The sequence below is a fragment of the Suncus etruscus genome, chromosome 16 (genome assembly GCF_024139225.1).
Source record: "Suncus etruscus isolate mSunEtr1 chromosome 16, mSunEtr1.pri.cur, whole genome shotgun sequence".
Lineage (NCBI taxonomy): Eukaryota > Metazoa > Chordata > Mammalia > Eulipotyphla > Soricidae > Suncus > Suncus etruscus.
Window position 1 is genome coordinate 76,447,185 of NC_064863.1, and position 25,797 is coordinate 76,472,981.

General features: G+C 44.3%; 1 protein-coding gene and 1 non-coding gene across 2 annotated transcripts in view; one reads left to right on the top strand and one right to left on the bottom strand.

Annotated features, from left to right (window-relative positions):
* The first annotated feature begins 8,220 nt into the window (after positions 1–8,220).
* AFF1 (ALF transcription elongation factor 1) overlaps positions 8,221–25,797 on the top strand; it is a 103,482-nt gene continuing 85,905 nt past the window's right edge. The window contains exons 1-5 of the mRNA XM_049789885.1: positions 8,221–8,392; positions 9,545–9,645; positions 13,423–13,484; positions 14,583–14,703; positions 15,444–16,277. Coding sequence (XP_049645842.1) covers positions 8,221–8,392; positions 9,545–9,645; positions 13,423–13,484; positions 14,583–14,703; positions 15,444–16,277 — 1,290 coding nt within the window. The remainder of the gene's footprint in view (positions 8,393–9,544; positions 9,646–13,422; positions 13,485–14,582; positions 14,704–15,443; positions 16,278–25,797) is intronic.
* LOC126032989 (U6 spliceosomal RNA) lies at positions 24,815–24,921 on the bottom strand. The gene has a single exon (XR_007504146.1). It is a non-coding gene; the product is annotated as a U6 spliceosomal RNA (small nuclear RNA).

Genomic DNA, 25,797 nt, shown 5'->3' on the forward strand with positions numbered 1-25,797 from the left:
AGCTTTTGTTTTTAAACCCTTTGGAAACATTTCAGTTGTCTTATGAACCAGAAGGTGAATTTTGGAAATTTTGGGGGGAGAGGGGGAAACACCCTCAGGGGTTTCTCCTGGCTCTACACTCAGAAATTACTACTGGCAGTCATTGGGGATGCTGAGCAGATGGATTCTGGGGATCGAACCTACATTTGCTATGTGCAAAGCAAGCCACCCTACCTGCTGTGCTATTACTCCAGCCTCATAAGGTTTTTGTTTTATTTATTTTTTATTTTTTATTTGTATTAAATGTGACCAAAGTGCATTACAAATCTTTCACTGCATCATTTATGGTTGTTTTATTTTTTTCAAAAAGGGAATGGGTTCTGTGGGAGAAACTGTTTTACTAACTCAGCAATTTTGCCTTTTCTGTTTATAATTGGGCTATCATAGTTTATAATAGTATTAATATTTGTGACTGCTCAACATTCACTACCAGTGTGGCACTGTTCTACTATTTCTGCTTTATGTCACTTCTCATTGCACCCAGGCTCACCTCCTGGCTTGCAAACTTGCTAATTCATTCCTCTCCTTCTGACTCTGCTCAGCTTGGTCCATGCAGGCTACAGCAAACTGCAAGATCTCTTCTTGTCACTGGATACGAGAGAGGTGTTTCTTTGTCAGATTATATATCCACCTGCAGCGAATGAGGAAATACCTCATCGTATCTGGTCAGCCTTGGTCATTTCCATCTTTTTTAAATTTGGTTTAATCTCTGCAGGTTTGGCAACGGAGTCCAGGTCTCATGCATGTATTTTACCACAGAACCACACTTAACTCTGACCCAGAAGCTGTCTTTTTAATTCAGCTATTTCTTTTTTGTTTTGTTTTGTTTTTATGTTTTTGGGTCGGTCACACTGGCAGTGCTCATGGGTTACTCCTGGCTCTGTGCTCAGAAATCACTCCTCTCTGGCTCAGGGGACCATATGGGATGCTGGGATTCAAATCACCGTCTGTCCTGGATGGGCTGCGTGCCCTGTTCACCTATTTCTTTTTTTTTTTTTTTTTTTGGGCCACACCCGGCGGTGTTCAGGATTTACTCCTGGCTGTCTGCTTAGAAATAGCTCCTGGCAGGCACGGGGGACCATATGGGACACCGGGATTCGAACCAACCATCTTTGGTCCTGGATCGGCTGCTTGCAAGGCAAACGCCGCTGTGCTATCTCCGGGCCCCAGTTCAGCTATTTCTTAATGGTTCTGAAACCTTTTAGGTTGATGGAGTCCAAACTGTTGATTCTTGTTTGTTTTCTTTGTTCTTGGTGTTGGATAATTAAAGAAATTTCTGAAGTCAGTCTCATGAAGTGTTCTATGATGTCTTGATTCAGGTGGGATATCAAGGTCTTTGATTCACTGTGAGTTGATTTTAGTGATATAAACAGGTTACGGCTACAGATAGATGCTTTTGCCTGTGGCTCTCCAGTTCTCCCAACACCATTTGTTGAGGCTTTCCTTGTGCTGCCGCTTCATGCAGCCAGCTCCATTGTCATAGATAACCTGAAAGATTATCTCTGAACTCTTTGAGACCATTGGTCTCAGTCTGCCGTAATGTCAGAACCGCACATTTTATATGGTGCAGGTATCAAAACTGTATTGGCCGCATGTGTGACAAAGCCCTTTAACACCTGGATTATTAATTGCCCTGGATTAAATTAACTTTAAAGTTAATTACTTTAAAAGCCAGCTTCTAATCATCTTCTCCCTGAATTACTTTGGTTGGGTATTCAGAGATTTTTTTGTGGCTCCATACAACCTTTTTGTTGTTTTTGTTCACTTGCCACACATTTTAATAGTAGGAAGTATGTGACTTCTAAGGGGGCCATGCTCAGAAGCTGCCAGTGCTCTAGGGGCCATGTGGTGCTGGGGCTAGAACTCAGAGCTCTTTCATCACAGAACCTCTAACAATCCGTAGTTTAAACCATCTCTCCAGGGGCTGGAGAGATAGCACAGTGGTGGGGCGTTTGCCTCGCATGCAAACTAATTCGATTCCTGGCATCCCATATGGTCCCCCAGCCTGCCAGGGGTGATTTCTGAATGCAGAGCCAGGAGTAACCCCTGAGCACTGCTGGGTGTAGCCTAGAAGCCAATCAATTAATAAAGCTTTAAAAAAAAAACCCATCTCCATATTTTTCCTTTAAAAAAAAAAAGAGAGAAGAGAAACCACCTTTTGAGTTTTTGTCTCTGAATGCTGTATTCTGTCTCTATACCCAATATGCATGTGGCCTGATGGCTTTCTCCTGAGAAAAGGGGACTAACGTGCTGCTTCTCATGCTTTTGCTGTGGCAACCAGGCATATCTACCAGACCCATGACTAGACAGGGCCATGTGAGATGGCACTAGGAAGTGATAAAGAGGTGACAACCAGAGCACACTGATTAGTAAGGGGCAGCACCACTTAGATGCTGGGCCTTAGTGGGCAGCTGATGTTGAACCCAAGGTGCTGTGGCAGAGCTTGCAGACTTTTTCCAGGCTGGAATTACGCTGTGTCGAAAGGTGCATTTTTTGTTTTGATTTTGGGCCACACCTGGTGATGCTCAGGGGTTCCTCCTGGCTATGTGCTCAGAAATCGCTCCTGGCTTGGGGGACCATATGGGACGCGGGGGTAGGGGGGGTGGATCGAACTGCAGTCGGTCCTGGGTCAGCTGCGTACGAGGCCAACGCCCTACCCACTGTGCCACCACTTCGGCCCTAAAAAGTACATTATTTTTCTGGAAGCTGCACCCTGTGTGTGCCAGGCTGCTGGGTTGGGATTCTGAATGCTCAGGGTAGCCCACGGGGGCCTCTTGCAGGGATGGTAAACCAATGATTTGTATTTTACCAGCATCTCTGTAAGTCTTACTTACTTCATTTTCTCATAATGCCTGTGTAATGGAAAAGTCTTTTCAAAAAATACTCAATGATAGCACAGCGGGTATGGCTGACCTGGGTTTGATTCCTGGCATCCCATATGGTCCCCTGAGCCTGCCAGGAGTGATTTCTGATCTCAGAGCCAGGAGTAACCCCTGAGCACTGCCATATGTGGCCCCAAAACAGACAAGCCAAAATACTCAATAGGTATATTTATGTTGCAGCTTGTTGACATGGTCAATTTAAGTGGAATATATGTTATACTGAGACGTGTGTGTGTGTGTGTGTGTGTGTGTGTGTGTGTGTGTGTGTGTGTGTGTGTGTATGCTGCTCACTCTCAGCTTTGTACACATTGGTCTTGTTGACTATTAAGATCAACCCTAGAATAAGACCTGTAACTGTAGTCTCTGGTAAACATGGTGTTCGTGTGGCAGCTTTCATTACTCATCTAGGAAAGAGTGATGTCAGCTTCCTTCTAGGTTTGAATCATTGGATGGTTCTAACCATCTCATAAAAACAGTTTTAGGTATCAGACAATGAGTCGAGCTTTGCCATCAACAATAAACAAGGTTAACAGAATTCTGGAGGATTCGGTATTGTTTGAAATTGAGTAATGCCTAAATATAATCATTTCCGCAAAGGTTTATATTATGAATCACTTTCTGCTAATCACTGTGTCCTCCAAAAGTCAGTCTTTGCCCTAAAGAGGCACAGGAAAGTATAAGAAACAGCTGTGAACACATAGAAAGTTCACTTAGTTTTGTAATTGTACCTTAGATTTGCAGGGACAGACATCTTCCATAGGAAGATTTCCTTTGGGAGAAGACAGATGAGAAATGCTCGTGGAGTTTAAAGCCCAAGAGACCAATACTCAGGAAGGCTCTGATGGCTGTCAGGACATGGGCAGAGAGGGCTGGGCTTTTAGAGATTCCCAATCCTCAGCTCCATAGCAGAAACATCTGGAACACATGGAAGCTGAGAGGAAGTGGAAGCCAGGTGGAAAAGGAATTTGCTTGACATACCCACAAAGGCACTTCATCCCTACAGGCATAAAGGACTCAAAGTATTTTATTTTTCTTTTTTCTTTTCTTTTTTAAATTTTTTTTCTTTATTTAAGCACCATGATTACATACATGTTTGTAGTTAGGTTTCAGTCATACAAAAAAAAAAAACACCCTTTCACCAGTGCAACATTCCCAGCACCAATGCCCCCATCTTGTTTGTTTGTTTTGTTTTTGTTTGTTTTGGGGTTACTCTTGGCTCTTTGAGTTGGTTGGCATGGGTTGGCCGCATGCAAGGCAAACACCCTACTGCTGTGCTATGGCTCTAGTCCCTTGTTTTGTTTTTTTAGACTCAAAAATTTTAAACCCACAGATTATAAAGTCAAACTCTGATGTTTAGAAATATCTGTAGTGTGAAGATGATGACTGAGTGAGAAGCAGCCTGTTGGTGAGTAGTCTAAGTGAAGAGTGAGGAAGACCAAAACCTTCCTTTTGAGTTGTAGACACCTCAATGGATGAATGCACAAAACCCTTTTCCCAGTTGTGAATGCCTTCAGTGAGGTTAGTATACTACTCCATCAGGACTTTGAGCTGGTCTGTCCGCATTCCTTCTCAGTGATACACGTATGTTCTTTTTTCTATTGTTTTAATCTTTGCTACTGTCTCAAGATCTGTGATGTAGCCATTGAGGACCAGTGACGTATTCCTGAGGCCATTGTGCAGAGGTTGGTCTGTCACCCTGGACCTTACATTAAATTCCATTGGCTGCACTGGCCTTTGACCAGTGACTCCCCTTTCCTTGGCCATCCTAAGATGACATCTGGTCCTGTTGCTGACATAGGCATCGGAGTATGTTGGAGCATACACAAGTACCTGCTTTGGTTTGTTTTTGTTTTAGGGCAGGCCAGGCAGTGCTCAGAGGACACTTGGACCACAGGGAAGGCTTTACCAGCCCTCTGCATATTAGGAAGTGCTTTTTGAGACCAAGTTTTCTAGCATAGTCACTGAAACGGATGTACTTTTCAAGTGACTTTGAAAAATTAGCTTTGTCTAGTCAACTGCTGGTCAGAAATTTGCTGTCTAGGGGTTGTCTTCTCGTTGGTATGGTTTGTTTGCATTGCTAATTTATATGACATCCTTTTTCAGTGTGAATTCTGCACCGCATTGGGAGTGCCTGACTCTTTGCTCTCCTTCCATGCCCCATAGCACTTCCGCCATACTCCTTTAAATTGATAAGTGGGGATCTGAGCACTAGTTCAGCTGGGTAAGCTTGTTTGCTTGTTTGTCTGGAGATTTTTGCCTTGCACACATGCCGCCAAACTAGGTTTGATCCTGAGGCATCCCATATGGTCCTTTGATCCTGCCAGGAGTAACTCCTGAGTGCAGAGCCAGGAATAACCTCTGAGTTCTGCCCTGTGTATTGGACTGGGAGATAGCTTGGAGGCAAAGTGCATGACTGGCATGCAGAGTCCCCAGGTCTGATTACTGACACTGCATGGTCCTCTGGGCACTGTGAGGGTGGCCATGGTGACCCTCCCCCAAGCACCCTGGCCCTGCATTCAGGGCCACAACTCAGCCCATGACCAGTTGACAGGAAGGGCCCCCAGGGAACACCTTGACTTCCAAATAAAATTAGGAAGAAAGACAATTCCTTGTGCTTTTCTCTTGTATAGGGTAAAGAAGTATCTTCAAAACAAGTGTATTTCCGGGAGTTTTAGAGCAACCATATAGCTTTAGAGTGAGACTACTTGAACGAACAAAACTCACAGCTGCTGGTGTTTGAACTTTGGCGCTCATTTTTGGCTTTGTTTTGTTTCTTGGGTAACACCTGGCAGTTGGTCACACCTGCTCCGTGTTCAGGGATCAAACCTGGGCCTCCTGCCTGCAGAGCCTGCACTGTAGCCCAGTGAGTGATATCTCTGGCCCCTAATGAGTGTACCTGGTGCAGGTGGGTCTATAATCATCCGTTAACCATCTCAGGTTGAGTCTAGGCCCCCAAATAAGCTTTCAGTGGTTCCAGAGAGAGCTAGCAACTAACAAAACGGTGAATACCCAAGATGATTGCCTTGCTCTCCTATCTTGGTGTTGTTGCAGGTGTATGAGATTACTTTGTTGTTGGGGGTGGGGGAGTGGGTTACTCCTGGCTCATTTACTCAGAGTCACTTCTGACTGTGCTGCTTGAGGGGATAATGCAGTGCCTGGAAAGTGCTATACTCCATTATCAAGCCTATTTCATTTGATGTTCATCAGAGTTTGAGATTAAGAAACAAGACAGGGTGGGGAGGGGGAGAAACAATACATGAGCACTCCCTGTGAAGACTGTGTGACAGCTCAGAGCTTTTGAGACCACAGGGCCTCCTGCCCATCCACCCTGACCTGGCTCCTTCTTGATAGATTTTTGCACTATGAGGCGTTTTTTGCTGCTTGTTAACTAGTGCTTAATGGATCCTCTTTGAAAGAGAAATTAAGCAGCTCCCCTGAAAATTGAAGTGATTGGCTTTGCTGGAGTCTGACTGTCTTAGTGAAAGCTCAGTGAGCATGGCTGTAAGGTGACTTATCCTGGAGGTTGATTTGATTCTGCAGCAGGAGCCAGGCATCTCTTCAGGGACACAGCATCCCTGAGCTGGTTCTGTGTCATCCAAGAGCTGTGACTTGGACCCGTGTTTCTGTGAGCTCCTTCAGGAAAACACCGGTCATGTCATCTATTTGGAGTTTCTGTCACTGTTTTTTATTATTTATAAAGTCTTATTGTAAGGTTTTGTGTTAGGATTATGTGTCAGGTTTTAAAAAAAAAATAAAAATCTATTGTGTGTATTGGATGATGTGGGAGATTTAGACGTGAAATTCTTGGAAGACTTAGCTGAGTGATTTTTTTTTTTTTTTTTGGTCATTAAAAAACAAATGTGAAGTCTTTCCCATGTGCACCTCAAGGAAGAGGAAGATTTTGTTCGTTCTTTGAATCATTTATTCTGCCTTCAAACGTGGAGTCACTTTGAATTCTCATGTTTAAATATTTGCTGAGTGGTGCAGTGTGATAACATTTTATGTGTTGAAGTATGCTGACACTTTTTTTTTTCCCCCACAAAGCCAAATATATGAAAATGCTGCTTGGTTGTTATAGACATTGAGAAACATGGAAACTAAGGGGCAGAAAATGGACTTGAGGTCTTGGATGGAAAGAGAAGCCTCCCAAAGCCATCACTGTCTGCAGTCTCACGGGAGGTGCCCTTTGCCCTACTCTCTGCAGTTCTGAGGAACAGACTTCACATGGGACATTTATGTTAGCCGTCCTGTCCATCCCAGTCAGCATGGTGGGGCTGCCTCTGCAAAGTAAAGAAATTACATGCTTAACTGATTTTAGGGTCTTCCTTTTCCATCCTACCACAGAACTCTTCCTTGTGTGGAGGGGAGATTCTGAAGGAAAATAGCACTGGTCCATCCTGGAGAATGCAACTTTTTAGTGAGACAGTTTCCTGTGTCCCAGAGGGATCTCTGGAGGTGCAGTTGGCAGCCCTGTGGGCACAAAGGGCAGGGATGGTTATGGAGCCTCCTGGGAGAGGCATCCACAGCTCCACCCTCATGCAGCCTTCCTGTCTTTCCTTCTGTTGAAGTTGAAGCCTCATCCCCCCCCCCCCCCATTCTTCCTAGGTAACTTGACCTTACCTACAGGACCCCACCAATTTCCTGGGAGGGGTCTTGGAAAGGTTAGATAAGGGCTTTGACCCAGGGGATTAGGTTGCTTTTGGTTTTTTGCCGGCATGAAGGTCAAAGGGAAGATGGCTGAAAGGAGTTAAGATGCAGGGCTAGCTAAGAATGGCTGAATGCTTAAAAGGTTATGATATAGGCCACACATGTGGTGGATAGGGCATGAATAAAATTGATGCTTCGTGAAGCCTGCCTATGAGTGAGTTCAATACCCGTCGCTTTCCTGGACCCCAGACCCGCGGGTTGATGAGGGATGAAGCCACGTGGCCATGGCCTAAGAATAAAGGCCTCCATCCTTCTCCATCCATCACCATCGTTAATTATTTAATTCTACAGAAGTGAAAGACAGAAAAGGGGCTCCTTTCACTCTTCAGCAGGACACAGAAAGAGGTTTTCAGGGGCTGCATGCACAGCTCTGCACACCCCGGGTTGTTTCCTCATTCCCATATTCGTGACACCGGAGCTGATGAGTCTCTATCAGGGCTCCTCTCCCAGCCCTTGACTGGTGCCTCCTGCCTTTCCTCTGTGCCATCTGCTCTTGAAGTCTGAGGTTCTCTCTGGGGTCTGTCTAGTTTACAGAGAAACAAAAGGTGCTCGAGAAGGTGAGACCCAGCTTCTCTGGAATTGAGACCGGCTGATGGCTTACACACTGCAGCAGAAGCCAGGCTGGACAGGGAAGTGCATCCTGCCTAAAAATAGTCCCAGAGACTTCCGGCAGGCAGTTTCTGCACCCTCTTCTCAACACGCCAGTCCTGTGTGTTCTGTCGTCTATAGCCACTCTTTTGCGTCATATACCCTGTGGTGGTTCAGTAAACTGGCCTTGGAAACACAGTTTCCAAAGCACAGAATGGCTACTTTGATGCCATTTTATTTACATTCTTTCCTTGGAAGAGGTTCATGTGAAGTACTCTTAAACTGTTAGAGATAACTTGTGAACTTGGAGATTATCATCCTTTGGGGTCAGCCACCTAAAACCTACGCAGTTTTAAAAGCTCTAAAATAGGAGTTGGAGCACAGTTTTATTTATTTATTTATTTATTTATTTATTTTTATTTTTTTTTGGTTTTTGGGTCTCACCCGCCAGTGCTCAGGGGTTACTCCTGGCTCCATGCTCAGAAATTGCTCCTGGCAAGCACGGGGGACCATATGGGACTCCGGGATTCGAACTGATGACCTTTTGCATGAAAGGCAAACGCCTTACCTCCATGCTGTCTCTCCGGCCCCTGGAGCACAGTTTTATAATTCAGAGAGCAACTTCATCTTGTGGGCCAGAACTTTCTGAAGAGCACTAGAAGTCCCTTCATCGAGGTGTGCTGCTAACTAGACGTTCATTTCAACCAGTGCTCCTGGCTCTGATGGCTATGAGCTATCCAGATTATGTTCCTTTTTGAGACAGCATTCACAGGGAAGAATATGGTTTTAAGTCTGCACACCTTAGCTTGCCTTCTCTTCCCTTTCACAGTGTAATACCTAACCTGACACTTGTGTTTGCAGAACTGTAATTTAGAACATGAGCTTGTAGCCAGGCAGAAAGAACTGCTTTTGAATTTCTAGAGCCACCATGTAGGAACTGAAAGTTGATCTTGGAGTCTTAACTTTTTTTCACCTGGAAAAAAAAAAAAGCGGAGGGGAGGGGCTAATCAACAAATGATCGTGACAACCAGATTAGAGACTAGGATCAGTATGCCTGTCTATCCATAGAGGCAGAAGGTGGTGTCCTTGGGTTTACTGCCCATTTTTTGCTGATGCTAGTTAGCCAGAAATGATCTACATCATTCTGGGGGGGGGGGTCCCTCCTCAGTATCCCCAAAACATTGTATGACTGAAATTCAATCATGAGCAGCTTTGCAACTGTGTATCTTGCGTTGATTCAATTGAAGAATTTATTTAAAATAGAAAAAAAGAAAAGAAATAAAAGAAGCCCCCACCCCTCCCCATGAGGATTTAAGACCTCCCCTCAGATTACCTTGATTTGGAGTTACGGTCTGTGATAGATAATAGTCCTGTGAGGAGACCCAGCTGTTCTCAAGAGCTTGAAAATCTGCTCTTGGTGCCGTTAAAGGTGTGTAACTCTCTGTGGTCTGTGGAACATGAAGGAAATCAAACCGGTGATGACTGGGGTGAGGTTATCTGCTGAAAAAGAGGCTGTATTCTATCTCCACCTAGAGGAAGATGCCACCTTTAATTAAAGAAGTGGTAGTTAACATGTCATTATTCACAGGTAATTACAGAGCTAGAAACTGTGTAGGACGTGCACTGTTTTCTTTAAAATCTCCTTTAAACTTCTTGCAACCGTCCCCTTGGTGCTTACACCTTTCTTTGCACAATTTTTTTTTTTTTTTTTTTTTTTTTTTGGTTTTTGGGCCACACCCGGCGGTGCTCAGGGGTTACTCCTGGCTGTCTGCTCAGAAATAGCTCCTGGCAGGCACGGGGGACCATATGGGACACCGGGATTCGAACCAACCACCTTAGGTCCTGGATCGGCTGCTTGCAAGGCAAGCACCGCTGTGCTATCTCTCCGGGCCCGCTTACACCTTTCTTTAGAGACATTGTATGTAGTCACTGAAGGGCAGCTCACAGCTCCTGTGACTGTGTCAGTATTGTCCAAATATCTACTGTGACGAGCAGAAGAAGCCCTGAAGCGGGCTACTAACTGCCATGTCCTGTGTATACATGGAGAGGCCCATGGTCACTTCCTGGCTCACTGCCTATTTGCCTAGAAGGGACAAGGCAAGGGTACAGGGAGTGCCTAACTGGTAGTGAGTCTGGCAGCGAGACCTCATAAAAAGTCATCTCCCATGCTGTTCTCTTGACACTGGTTTTGGGTTTTTCACTTAATCAGTGGTGGTGAATAAGAAAAAGTTGAAGGCTTTTCTTAGAATTTTTTTTTTTAATCTCCCAATAAAATCTTGGTGTGGCTTAAAACTTTTTTCAGGGTGGAGAGAGAGTCTTAATTCCATGGGTTGAGTATGAGCTTTGCATGCAGGTGGCTGGATTCCAAACCCAGCCACCACATGTGTTTCTTCCTCCTCCCCAGGTACTTCTGGGAGTGGCCTAAAAACAACAACAACAACATTTCCCCAGCAAATGAAATAGAACTTTAAATACATAGAATTCTTCATTCTGTAGACTATCTTTCTTGTGGAAAATTTGATTTATATAATAATCATTGTTGGGATTCTATACAGTTGGACTTTTATTTTTTTCCTGCTGCAGTATTAATTACTTTTGGAATAAAAATCTAAAGATATGTTAAGGGCTAACTGATGTGAGATAAGGCTGGTAAATTTAAGAATATCTTGGTGATTTTACTACATTTATTTTACTTTGGTTTTTGTGCCTTCCTAAAAGTGCTGGATAGTGGTGGAGGTGGAGAGAGGAAGGAACTCTCAGCTCTTTGCCTGGGCTCATTCCCAGGAATGCCGGGGGAACCATGCCATGGCAGCGTGCAAACCTCCTTGCATGCAGAGCATGTGCTCAACATAAGGTGTGCTCTCTAACCCTATTTCCTCTTTCTCCCTTACCACTTCTTTGCTTTAAGGCCCAAGGCTCATTGTGCTTTGGGCCACTAGGGCCACCATACCTAGTGGTTTTTAAGGGTTGGAGGTGCTAGGAGTCAAAGTTGGGGCTTTGTGGGTGTTAGGCATTTACTTTACCATTTGAGGACCTGACAGTTGGACTTGCAAGCATGCTTTCAGCCACTGATATCTCTCTCTCTCTCTCTCTCTCTCTCTCTCTCTCTCTCTCTCTCTCTCTCTCTCTCTCTCTCTCTCTCGTTCTCTCGTTCTCTCTCTCTCTCTCCTCTCTCTCACTCCTCCCCCCCCCTTAGTGATTGTACTGCCTGGCTAGAGTCAAAGGGACATGCAGTGAGGAACTCAGCAGTATTTTCATTGTAGCACTTCAGTGCCCAGGGTTACTTGTCAGCCTAAAACCTAGATTCCTACTTTCCCAGGATTCCCTCTTTAGCAAAGCCAGAGGCAGAAATGAACACTCACAAATAAGCAGACGTAAGCAGGACTGAAGGAGTGAGAAATCCCTTCATGTCAGTGCAAACCCACTGCCCATGAAAAGAGAATCCTTTTCTCCGTGAACCCTGCCTTTCAGCCCACTTGCTGGGTCACATATCTCCTGATCCGTGTCTTGCTTTGGCTTCCACATTGTCTATGAAAATTGTGTGGCTGTTTGGAACACAATCAGAGAAATGACTAATACCCTGAAATCACACAAGGAATCCTGAGTGCTCTCAAGACTACCACCATGTTTCGTTCAGCCTGAACTTGGTGAGATCTCTTACAAGACCTCCAATTCCAGCTTCAGGTTGTGCATGTTTCCTGTAGGAATTGGCAGAAATCTTCCCCTTTAGGGGTGACTTTGGTGCTCTTAGGCTGTTTGGATCCTTATTGAAATATTCATCACCTGTTAGGTTTTTTTGTTTGTTTGGTTTTTGGTTTTTGAGCCACACCCGTTTGATGCTCAGGGGTTACTCCTGGCTATGCGCTCAGAAATCACCCCTGGCTTGGGGGGGACCATATGGGACGCCGGGGGATCGAACCGAGGTCCAGTCTTCCCTACGCTAGCGCTTGCAAGGCAGACACCTTACCTCTAGTGCCACCTTCCCGGCCCCTGTTTTGTTTGTTTTAATTGAGACCATTAACCCATGAGTTTTTGATGCACTGTATAAGCAGAGCATTCTTTACTATAGCCTAGTGAATTTAGCCAGTTAGCTCACTCTCACTTGCTGCACCCCTCCGTCCAACATTTTGTGGCCCTGCCCTAGAGGAATCTTTTTTTGTTTTGTTTTATTTTATTTTAGTTGTTTGGGTCACACCCCCCAATGTTCAAGGCTTACTACTTACTGAGACTTTACACTCAAGAATCACCCCGACTTTGCCTCCTGCGGCCCGCAGGTAAATTGAGCTTGAGACCCCTGCATGGAAAGTGTTTCATAGCCAGGAACCCCCAGGCAGACCAAGGGACTGCAAGAGAGAATCACATCAGTGGGAGTCCATCGGAAGCAACGTCTTGAGAGGCCCATAACCAGAAGGTTAATATACAATTATAGGCAGTATGATTTTTTCTCATTTTTAGCATGTCCTCATGCCAGGAAGTTCAGGAATATTTCTAGTGACTGGGTTGAACAGTGCACCTTATATAAGATAGAAAGTAGAGCCCCCTTGATCCTGGCTCCAGAGACCACACGCTGCTTTCCAAGCACCACTGGAACAGGGCCAGGAGGTCCTCACGCCTCCCGAACACTGACAAGAAAAAAGAAAAGCTCATAAAAAAAAATGCTCTATGCAGAGTGGGAGTTTTTTTTTATTTAAAGATATTTAACAGTTAGCTTCTGCATAGAATGCCATGTGTAAGGTCGGAGATAAATAGGAAAGATTTTCTTAGACTGGCAGTCAGGAGAAGGGAAAGAGAGAACTGACAATCTCATGATAAGTGAAACACTACTGGTGCATTTGAGAATGTCCAGTCAGGAATAGGTGACATCAAACCACTCCAGAGACTGACTGGTCCCTTAAAACTGGGGATAGTATATCCTTGAGAGGGAGATAGAGGGAATTTGTGTTGTAAAGGTACAGTGAACATATCCAAATCCCAATATTACTGAAGGATGGGATTAGTCAGGTGTGCTGGAGCATAGTGAGTGGTTTGTGGAAAAATTATACTAACATGCAGCCCACAGGAGCTGGTTGTCATTTACAGAAGGGAACCCAGGGTACCAAGGAGCCAGGTAAATCTATACATGGCTGGATCATTCTGAGAATAGTTCTGTTTCATTTTATGGGGGACTTTGAATGTCAATGCACGGCTTTTTGAAAATGTATTCTAGAAGAATATGAAAACCGCCCAACTCTTTAAAATTCAGAGAAGTCATGAGAATGGGAGTCATAGGTGGGATTTCTTTTGAAAAGAAACTGAATTTGCAGTGAAGGTGTGGGGAAGGCAGCAAGGGTGACCCGTAGGCTCTTGTCAGGGGGGGGGAATAAGCGAAGTCTTGAAATAGCAGAGGCCAGGAAGGGATGGCTTGACATCAGGACTGGAATTTCTGAAGGTACATGAGGTCTTGGTTAGACAATTGGATGTCTTCCTATTTATTCAAATAAAACTGGAGAATGAGTAGTGGCGTAAGCCAGTGTGTGCGAACAAGACTATTTTTGGTTCTTAAATTTATTATGCTACCGTGCTATATCAGATCAGAGGGAGTAAGTAGCCTTTAGCTTCCCACTTTTGGTGCAGATGCAGACTGAAACTGCTATCTGCTTGGTTCCATCTCTTGGGTCTGTTATTTTTTAATCATGTATTTTAAAACTCTTGGTGCCAGAGCAGATAATTTAACAATTGTTTTAATGTAGTTAAGAGTGGGGCAATCAGATTTTAAGACTTCTCAGCAGATTTAGCTAACATCTGAACTTGGGTTTTCACGTCCTCACCTTGAAGTGAGAAATAAAAAGAATTTTTTTTTGGCTTTGCATGCCAAGATTCTCCCAGGAGAGTTGGTTGGGAATAAAATAAATGCTGTTTTGGGTGTCTTGTAATCTTTTAATCCTGAAATAAACCTTTTGATTTTAATCTTCCAAAATGTACAATACTGATCCAAGAATGTAGCCTTTTTCAAGTTCACATCCTGCTGACTCCTTAAGATGAAAAGCTCTTCTGTCTTATTCTGTATTTTGCAAATGAAAGTAAAATATAATTAATTCATCTTGTCTCAGTTCCACCATCACTATAAAAGAATGCTCATCTCAGAGAGATCCCTGAGCTGTGGCTGCAAGTAATCTAAAGTAAATACTTCGTTCAGTTCTCGGTGCCAGGACCCAGGACCGGGGTTGAGGCCCTTGGTCTAGGGGAGGGTTCCCCAATAAAAGATTTCTTGAAATCTTCCTTGTCATTGCCTCTTTTTAACCTATCCTTGTCTCCCATCCACTTACTAGCTGAATCTGAATATTGATCATTTTTATTGCCTTTTTTCTTTCATGGTGTCTGAAACAGCTTGTACAATGAAGAGAGAAATTTGCTTCGGATCAGAGAGAAGGAATGCCGGAACCAGGAGGCTCATCAAGAGAAAGAGGCATTTCCTGAAAAAATCCCCCTTTTTGGAGAGCCTTACAAGGTATTTATTCTAAACTAGATGGCCAGAGTTGCTCTATCATAGTACTCACCTTGGATGAAGGTGAGTCTGAACAAGGACCACAGCTATGCAAAGGAAACATTGTCCTAGAGATTTTTGAAAACAAAATAAGAAGAGCCTTTGAGACCTGTTAGTCCACATCACTCAATTTTGTGGTTTCCTTTGGTCATGTTAATTTTTTGGTACTTTTTGCTGTGGGCTTGTGATGGACTCCACAGGGGATTGGAATTTAAATTGCACATTAAAACTATGTTCTACATGCTTAGTTTTTGATGGTGTTATGTAACCTGGTTGATTTTGTTTTGTTTTTTCCTACTGCTGGAGGGTATCACCTGGCAGTGCTTGGGATGTTGGTGAGCAAAATGTCAGAGATGGAACCTGGGGTCTCACACATATGCAAGGCATATACTCTAGCATCTGTTGGGCTCTAGAGTTTTAGGTACATCTGGCTTTAGGTACAAAAGTTGGGAGAATCCTTGGCCCTATATTATAGAAATAAAAAGTCCAGGGAAGAAGAGGAATAGAAGGAGTAAGTAGATAAGTAGGTAAGTCAGGGAGTTATAGGTGTTGGTGGGCACAGGGTCTAGTACAGGTGAGATCCATGTGTATATTGAAACAGGGCTAGCAATTTTGAAGCATGGGACCAAAACCACCGTGACTGATTTATGGACGTGAGACATTTTCAATGGGAAAAAAAAACAAACCCTTTTGCTTTGTTTTAGAAGGAGAAGTGTGATGAGCTGTCTAGTCGACTCCAGACGATGTTGGGGGACTATGAAGAAGTGAAGGAGTTCCTCAGCCCCAGGTCCCACTCCTGTCGCCCCAGTGCTTCTGACGCAAAGCCAGGAAAGCCTCGGTATCTCGAAAAGGGGAGCAGCCTTGCTGCCCACTCCTTGCGTCCTGGGGTCCAGCGCCACCAGCTCCTTACCACTCCCACCTCTGCACCCCTCCTGATGGCTCCAGTGAGCCACAACTCAAAGATGGCACAGCAAAGAGTGGAGCCAGCACCCACTGTCTATACTAAAGGCTGCGCTCCCCTGGACAGCCAGCGCCTGGCCCAGGACTGTCTCCGCCTGGAGGGGTATGACTCTGGCCATCTCAAAAAGGGTACCTTCAGAGCTGCTGGGAGCCAGTGTGCCACTGTGGCTGTCCTGGATCCCGGGAGGGAACTTTCTCCCCGACACTGTGCAACATCGGCTCTGGTGCCCCGACTCTCACCTGTTCACTGCAGCCAGGGCCTTAGCACCAACACATCTCCCCCAGGCCTGGCAGTGCGGGCTCCCAACAAGGAGGATTCGCAGGATAGCATCATGGCACTCACCAGTCTGGGAGTCACCTTTCCACCACCTCCTCTCCCCTCTAAGAGCCTGGCCATGCAGCAGAAGCCCACAGCCTACGTCCGCCCCATGGATGGGCAGGATCAGGTACCGAGCGAGTCCCCCAATCTGAAGCCTTTGCTCGAGGACTACAGACTACAGACTTTTGAAAAAACGGGCCTAAAGGTGCCTGCCAGGGCCAAGCTCACCAAACTGAAGATGCCTGCACAGTCTATGGAGGTGAGTGGGCAGTCCTGGGGAAGGGAAGGGGATTTCTAAACTGCTAGTTGCCAGGGTATGAGTGGCTTGGGTTAAGGAGATACCTTTAAATCTAGGATCTTGTAGGCTCCAGAATTGAAGTTTGAGATGGGTTATTGATGTCCTGTTAAAGAAGCATGGGTCATAGAAAAGCTTATGGAGGCTGTTTTGTTAGGTAATACAGTGAAATGTGATACGGTAGAGATAGCTCAGTTTCAGCAGAGTGAAAATAGAGAACATTTCTCTCCCGAGAATATCTCAGGAGGGTTTTTGAATGGTGTTTTGTCTGTAGGAGTAGATTTGTTTTGAGCCTCAGGGGTTCTTGAGAAATGTATGAAATATTTGTGGAAATGTTTACTTAAATTTTATTGTGCCATTCAAATAGATGGGACAGGTCCCTCCCCAGTGTCCTGGTCTTGTCTTTTACCCGTATATGACATCACTCATTCTGTCTCTCTTGGTGCCCAGTTCAGACTTCCTATTCCTATTCGCATCCCTTAGCATCTGGTCACCTTCGGTATAGATGTTCTAGTTTGAAATCTGCAAGTGGAACCTGCCACTGTGTTCCCTTGCTGGTTCTACTATGTGGAACTTGTTGCTGGGTCTCTCTAGGACTAGGTCCTTAACCTAGTGACTTCCTATCCCCTTGGCTTTTCTTTGTCTCTGACTACAGCCACATGTATATGTGTGTGATACCTGTTCTCCTGCCACCTGCCTGGGTATAGGTGAGGGGGCCAAAGAGCATTGCCTGGGGAGAGGGGGCTTCCTTTTCTTGGTTGCAATGCCTACTCCTGCCATTCCATCATTAATTACCCAATTTCACTGGAGGCCTGTATGGAGGAACAGTTAACTGTTTACCCTTCCATTCTACCAGATACTGGTTGTTTTGGTAAATGTTAGGACTTAATCCTAGCTCTTAGCTCAGGGATCACTCCTGGTAGGACTCTGGAATTCTTATTTGGTGCCTGGGATCAAACCTGGGTGTCCTGTAAAAAGCAGACTGCCCTGAACTATCTCTCTGGCTTCTTGAAAAGTGTAAAGATAGTTGTTAATTCTTGTTTTTGTTTTGTTTTATTTGTTTTGTTTTTCAGGCCACACCCTTTTGATGCTCAGGGGTTACTCCTGGCTAAGCGCTCAGAAATTGCCCCTGGCTTGGGGGGACCATATGGGAAGCTGGGGGATCGAACTGCAGTCTTTCCTTGGCTAGCGCTTGTAAGGCAGACACCTTACCTCTAGCGCCACCTCGCCGGCCCCGATAGTTGTTAATTCTTACCACATAACCATAAAGTGAAAGCAAGGGGTCAAAAAGTAGAAAGCGGAGAATCGTTTGTGAAGGGTTGTTCACTAATAAATGTGAAGAACTTTTTTTTTTCTTCCCACTTGAAGAAGAGGGTGTGGTAATGTCTCACTGAGAATGAATCATAAAAATAATGCAGAATGTTGTTGTCTACTCATTATGCGTGGAGTGGAACTGGTTCTCACCACACATGGAGAGCCATGGACTCTCGAGCCAGGAATTGCTTTTTGTCTTTATTTTATAAAGAATTTCAGAAAGAAGTGAAATAGTTGCTTTTTAAAGCAGTTTACATACAAGAGAATCTGAACTCCAGTAAGGAAGAGAGAGTGAGTTTTCCAGATTGTCTAGACCTGGAGTTTTTTGCATTAAAATAGTCAATCCAGGGGTTACTGGGAAAGCATTGGACTCTAAAAGATCCAGAAGGTTTTTTTTTTTTATAATAATGTTTAGATTATCTTGCAATAACATCCATTCTTCTCTAAACTACAGTTCTCTATAACTCCAGAGAGCTCAAGATTTGCATTTCAAAGTGGTATGGTTCTCATACTTTTGGGCTACTAATGAGCAATTTCTTAGATTTTTATTCTCCAAAATCTCATTACTTTGCACTCCTCCTCCTAGTCTCTCTACCTCAGAGGTCTTCAAACTTTTTAAAGTGGGGGCCGGATTACGGTCCCTTAGAGAGCTGGAGGACCAGACTATATGAGCTACTAATTCCTACTCACACTGCACATATCTTATATAAATAAAATGAAAACCACTTATAAATAAACAGATCACGCACCAGTATTTCAATGGGAACTGTGGGCCTGCTTTTGGCTAAAAAGATGGTCAGTGTCCAGTTCCATATTTGTCACTGCCAGCTGTAACTAGTGATGCAAGTGGGCATCAGTTAATCTTGATCTGGTTGGAGATTTCATTCTTGAAAAAGTCTGTTCACAGGCATAAGTGCTACCAAAGATGGTTACCATTTTGAGTGCATGGTTCCTGATATTTGGATATACACTGAGTGTATATGCTGGCAGGTATCTTGGCAACCAAACAGCGCTCACTGCTGGCAGGCCGGATCAGACTCCTCTGCGGGCCGCATGTGGCCCTCGGGCCGTAGTTTGAAGACCCCTGCTCTACCTCCTAATGGAGGCCAAATTGTTGCCAGTATTTGGGAAGAGGAGCCTGGACTTAGGACTGGAGAGCAAGTACAGAGCCACCAGGCATTGCATGGGCTCCCCATCACTTCAGGGAGTGGCCCCAAACTCAAACCCCTGCTCACATCCCTATAGCTTCCCCCAAAACGATAAAGACTGTGAGTTTAATTGAGCCAGAATTCTGGATTACCTTTTTATGTTTGTTTTTTTTTTTTTTTTTTTTTTTTGCAGGGTGGGGAGGGTCACACCTGACAGCGCTCTGTGCTCAGAAACTGTTCCTGCTAGGCATGGGGGACCGTATGGGATGCCAGGATATGAACCACTGTCTATCCTGATTTGGCTGCTTGCAAGGCAGACGCCTTACTGCTGTGCTATCTCTCCGGCCCCTTTTTACGTGCTCTTTGAGAAAAATATAAGCCCAGTTGAAATTTTTCTAAGTCTCCCAAAGATCTCCTGATTTACCCCCATAATAACTTTGGCTTCAGTGATTATTTGTTATTTTTTTACTTTATTGATTGATTGATTGATTGGTTTTTTGAGTGACACCCAGCTGCGCTCAGGGGTTACTCCTGACTCTGTACTCAGAAATTGCCCCTGGCAGGCTGGGGGACCATATGGGATGCTGAGACTCCAACCAGGCACCTCCCAGGTTGGCCACATGTAAGACAAATGCCCTCCCTCCTGCTGTGCTCTCTCTCTGGCTGTTCAGTGACTATTTGAATAAAAATCTTTCTCTTTGGTGACTAGAGGAAGGGATTCTTTTGGCACACATTTTTCTCTGCTATCTACTCATGGAGTAGATGTAAACTCTTCATCATCCTTGGCTATGCTTGTGCTCTCTGCTGGGGCCCTGGGCAGTGCTGGCTGAGTAGGAGGTGAAATGCTGCTCAGCCTGACCTGTATGAGGCAGAAATCAAAGTATTTTAGAATGAAGGGCTGAGTTCCAAGAGGCAGCAGCACTTGCGCTCCTTGTCTAGATTTTGGATTGTGATGAGGGACTAAAAGAGCCAGAGGAAAATGAATTCCAGAATGATAATCTGAGGGAGAAGGAAGAAGTCATTGACTATTTTGGGATGGGGAAGCTGGTTGAGTTTGATTTGGGGTGGTCCGTGTTACTCAGGGTAAGGTGCCCAGCATTTGAACCTGAGTTTCATGCTAAGCTACCTGAGCCGCTTTTTTTTGTCTGCTCAGATGCTTTCTGCAACCCTAAGTCACGGTAGCCATGAGATAAATCATTGTTGATATACTTTCATTGAGCTGTCCTTTTCAACAGACTGCTAGCCTGAGTGTAAATTGGTCCACAGTGGAAAAGTAACTGCATGATACTGACTCAGATTCACCCACACGGGGAAACAATCTCTCCTACTTCCATATTTAGCTCTTAATATCTTAAATCTAAAGAAGAATTTCCAAATGGGAAATGATCCTCCTGTGCCCAGGCTGGTGGCTACAGGACCCTGAGTGTACTCACTTTATTTCCCTCCTATATACAACATCAGTTCAACCGCTTTTTCACTTTTCTTTCTTTTGAGGAGAACACTTTCAGCAGTGTGGGGGAACAGGACGTGCTGGGGATTGAACCTTGACCTCGTCGCATTCAAAGTGTGAATTCCAAGCTTCTGAACCATGTCCTTGGCCCCAATTGAGCATTTTTTTATTAACCAAAATGTCTGGAGACTCTGGTGTGCTAGCAGTGTAGTGACTGGGGTGGGTGGAATTGATGGCTGGCCCTGATCATCTTATTCTCCATTGGGTTCAGAGCTACCATTATTTCCTTTCCCACTCAGGTAAAGTAGTAAGAACTTGAGCAAGTTCTTACTTGCTGGAGGACCCTGTAGAATGTTAGAGATTGATGTAGGTGGATTTTGACTTAAGAGTCAGAATCCTCTCTGAGGAGGTGCTGTGTGAAAACAAGAATTACGTGAGCAGAAGGCATGGAGTTATGAGGTTATCCTAGTCCATTTGAGCTGCTATACAGACTATAGAGCTTATAAACAAATCTGCTTCTTGCAGTTCTGGGGGCAGCCAGTGCAGAACTCATACGCTCATACACTCATACAAGTCATTATTTTGAGGCCTTGTTCCTGGCACCTTTTGTGTCCTCTGTGGTGGAAGAATTCTCTGCAATTGCTCTTATTTAATTTTTTTTTTAGCTTTGGTATCACTCATCCAATGCTGATGTCAGGGATTGAACCTGGGTCAGCAGCATACAAGACCAGTGCCCTCCCTGCCCATGTCTCAAGCCTGTAAATATATATGTATTTTTTTATTTGCATCAGTTCATGCATGAAGCCACTCCACCCTCAGAACTTAGCCATTTCCTAAAGGCCCTTCTTCTGCCTTCACCTTTTAGGGTTTTTTCTTTGTTTGTTTGTTTGTTTTACCTTTTAGGAATTTAAGATGTCACCTGAGTTGGATGGGTACTTGGGACCCCAATAGCGAAATGTTAGAACTTTAGAGGTACTTGCCATTGTCATGTTCTACAAAGTATTCCAGAAGTTATTGCCTGTCTCCTAGGCTTGAGTCCTGCACTGTAAATCCCTGATGTTCTGCAACTTGCAGCATGTCAGAACCAGGGATTCCATATGGTGCCAGTGCACGCAGTTGGGCCAGGCACCTGCATGTGTGAAGGCCCAAGATCCATCCCTAACATTGCAAACAAATGAAAAGGAAACACCCCAAACTCTGTATGCCAGGATCTCCTGCTGCTTTCCTTCTTCTAAGATCAAGCAGATAGTGGGCCCCAAGAAGCAGAGATCCCCTCCCATGGTACATTGGCCATGGCATCAGGCACACCAGAAGAGCTGCACCATGCTGATGAACCAGGCGTGGATGGAGTGGGAGTGGGACCCAGACGCAACTCTTTCTCCATAGCTCATGTCCTCCTTTCTCCTGCTCCCAAAACTCAGCCTCACCAGGAAGGGAGATTTTGTTCCCTTACTTGTAGCTGTCTACAAAGAAAGCTTTGATCACAGTTAATTGTTGTGCCACTCACAAACAGAAATCAGAAACCTTGAATTAGCACACAGCTAAGTTGATCAGACCTACATGCCTTTAAGATTCACATTAGCAAGTTGATAGCCAAGTGATTTGTGTTCTAGATGCAGGGACTCTTGTCTGAAGTAGAATAATTTTCATTTTGTGGGAAATGAGAAGCAGAAACTTGCTGTTGTAGAGCCAGAAAGCCCAAGTATGAAAGTTAAAACTCTCTCTCTCCCTCCTCCCCCCTCTCCCTCCTCCTCCCTCCCTCCCTCCCTCCCTCCCTCCCTCCCTCCCTCCCTCCCTCCCTATGCGCTCGCGCGCGCGCAAAAACACACACACACACACACATACACACACACACACACACAGGCAAGTGACTGTATGTTTTAGTGTTAAAGCTGCAGACAGATGTCTTGAAAGTTTATTCTGTTCTCCCGCTGACTCTGTTCACAAACCAGAGAATTATGAGTGGTCAGGATTTTTAGTTTCACAGCTTCGGTAGAACTAAACTGAGTCTGATCCTGGCAGCTTTTTAAACTTTATTTTATTAAGTAAAATATTTATAATAATGTTTTTATAAGTTACGAAGTTGTTTATAGCAGTGCTGTTCCAAGCATACTATGTTCCATCACCAATTCCTTCACTTGTATGTGTCCTTCACTCTACTAAGGTTCCAGTTGGCTGGCATATAACAGATAAAGTTCATATTGCTTACTCAAACAAAACTTTAAATGAATGTCAAATGAAATTATTAGAAAATAAAACAGTAGTCATAGTGACAGTACAGGGGATATTGTACTTGCTGACGACCTTGGTTTGATTCCTGGTACCCTATAGAGTACCCCCAAATTACCAGGACTAATCTTTGAGCACAGGTCCAGGAGTAATCCCTGAGCACCACTGTGCAAGCCTAAAAACAAAAAAAAAATCAGTAGAATTCAGTTTGTGATGATTGATTGCTGTGTGGTTTTAAACATTTTATCTAGTGGAGGCAACCACCATAAGCACCATAAGTTCTGGCAACTTTTTTTCTTTTTTTGGGGTGGGGGGATCACACCCGGCATCACTCAGGGTTTACTCCTGACTCTATGCTCAGAAATTGCTCCTGGCAGGCTCAGGGGACCATATGGGATGCCGGGATTCGAATCACCATCCTTCTGCATGCAAGGCAAACGCCCTATCTCCATGCTATCTCTCCAGCCCCCTCCGGCAACTTTTTAAATTAAAAAAAAAACAAAAACCTTTAATTCTGAAGGAAACATTTTAAATAATAGAAGCAAAAGTATTCTTGAAAAGCTCTAAAATTACTGGAAATAAATGTAAGGAATAGACTTGCTCAAGTAGTCCAAGAAGGCTTACAGCTGACCCTTTAAGGTGTTTTAGGTGATGTTAATTGGAGTTGTTTTCTTTATTTTTCTTTCTATCCCTGCTCAAAATGCCAGAAGTACATTTGGTACCAGGATAAGAAATTCCTGTTCCTTGTTGTTTTTGCACTGGAGATGTTTGCTGAAGGTTATTGGATCTCCCCTGGGCCCTTCATGTTGTGCCTTTGCCAAGATGTAGACATGCAACTCTTCCAAATCTTGTGAGGCTGCACGTTCTCCCAGGCTCTCTTAGTCACCCTCAGTTATTATGTCTGCTAGATTGTGGGTTTTTTTTGAGCCAACTGATGATCTTTGGGGACAGAAGGCCAGATATTCCACAGGGAGTCCTGTTGATGACTGGGCCAGTGGTTTTGATGGAGATGACCCATACTCATGAGATATTTAAGCAGAATTCCTTTTAAGAGAATCCTGGATCATGTTATCATAACAACTTCGTTGCACTGCTCTTGGGTTACACACTATTTTTTGAGAGTTACTATTTCAAAGGTTAACTTTGCCTTAGATTCACATTTTCCAAGAATGTTTTAAGCGGCTATTTTTGCACTGATAACCATTTCATTTTTAATTGTTGAAATCACTATGTTGGCAAATTCAGGGTTTAGAGTTTTCACACATACATTAGTTCTCTCTCTCTCTCTCTTTCTCTCTCTCTCTCTCTCTCTCTCTCTCTCTCTCTCTCTCTCTCTCTCTCTCGTTCCTGGGTCTTCCTCTCTTTCCCTTTGCTGTTGCTGCTGTGGTGGGAGTAAGCCATTTCTCTCACACATTGGTTGGGGGTTTTCCTGGGGTGGTATTAATTAGGGCGTGTGCACGTTCTGGTGGTTGTGCTGCTTCATGCTCACTGTGGTGGCCCCACGTATCTGTGGAGGGTCAACCACCGCTGGTATTAGCACAGACTATTTTGTTTGGGTGCTTTAGAAAGATTAACTCTGTGCTAGTATTAGGCTCACAGACAACAGGAGTTGCAGGATTGCTCTTGGCATAGTATACTTGGCCCACAGGGCTGGCCCTGAGAATCCGTCCAGCTTGTGGTCTCACCCTGGCAGAACAGGCACTTTTGCCATCAAGCTGCCCAGGGTTATGTTCCCTCTCTTTTGAACCACAGTTTATTACTTCGGTAAGGTTGGCCTACTTTGTTCTATTAGATTTCTCTGGCCCTGTGATAATTTGTCAGGTCCATTTTAATCTCCTTAATCCCTTTGACTGAAAGGTTTTGAAGCTTTATGTTTTAATCTAGGTACCTGGTATTTATGTAATGAGAGGTCCTGTTTTTAACTCTATCCCTTAGTTTACTGTAGTTTTTTGTGTTTTAAGTTTGTGGGTAGGACCTGAACATTTATGTTGGGCAAGTGTTGGAAGCAGTGAGTTGAACTGCATGAACTAAGGAAAACATTATTATACTCAGATTGCTTGCTATTATTATAAACTCAAGCTTTATGGATTCTCCTTTTTCATAAAAATCACATTTTGTGGGACTTCGTGCCAAAGTAAATATTTTCTATAGCATATTATACTTGAAAAAAATTTTTTTGTGGTTATTGGTTTTGGGCCATACCCAGTAGTGCTTGGGTACTACACCTAGCTCTGCACTCAGGAATCAGTCTGGTGGCCTGGGGGACCATTTGGGATGCTGGGGATCGAACCAGGTCAGTCACGAACAAGGCAAATGCCTTACCATTATACTATTATGCCAATCCCCCAGACAATTTTTTTTTAAATATGGAATGCTTCACGAATTTGCGTGTCATCCTTGCGCAGGGGCCATGCTAATCTTCTCTGTATTGTTCCGATTTTAGTACATATGCTGCCGAAGCGAGCACCCCCAGACATTTTTTAAAAACAGAACTTTATACTATAATTAGAGTTTCTTTTCTTTTTTTTTTTGGTTTTTGAGTCACACCCAGCACTGCTTAGAGATTACTCCTGGCAGTCTTGGGGACCATGTGGGATGCCGGTATTCGATCCATCATCCTTCTGCATGAAAGGCAAATACCCTACCTCCATGCTATCTCTTCGGCCCAGAGTTTTTCTTAGTCTCCTTCGAGCATTAAGATAATGTAGAATGTGTTAGATTGTAGAGGAAGAATCATATTCCCATTTTCAGATAATGTGGGTTTTTTTTTTCTTCCTTCCTTTTTTTTTTCTTTTCTTTTTTCTTTTTTTTTGGGGGGGGGGTTGGGTTTTGGGTTTTTGGGTCACACCTGGCAGCACTCAGGGGTTGCTCCTGGCTCTCTGCTCAGAAATCGCTCCTGGCAGGCTTGGGGGACCATAGGGGATGCTGAGATTCGAACTACCGTCCTTCTGCATGCAAAGCAAATGCCCTGCCTCCATGTTATCTCTCTGGCCCTAATCTCGGTTTTCTTAAGTTCTTTCTTATCAGGAATAATTTTGTCATCTGAGGATTTAAGTTATCTATTTTCTAGTATTCTTCTTTTTGTCATTTATTACTTGAACACTTAGTATTGGCCATCATCAGCACTCAGGCTTCTATTTGCTGGAAACTGTTCTGCAGCTTCATATGGATTCATTCCTTCCATCCCATAGGTACCTGATGAGCAGTTGCACCAAGAGACTTTGGGGGGGGCGGTACACTGAGCCTTTTCTCGCCTCTTCCTATCCTCAGAGCTCCATCTCAGGCCTGAGGTACAGAGAGCTTCACCGGGCCAGACTTACAGCTCAAATGCTCCACTGGCATC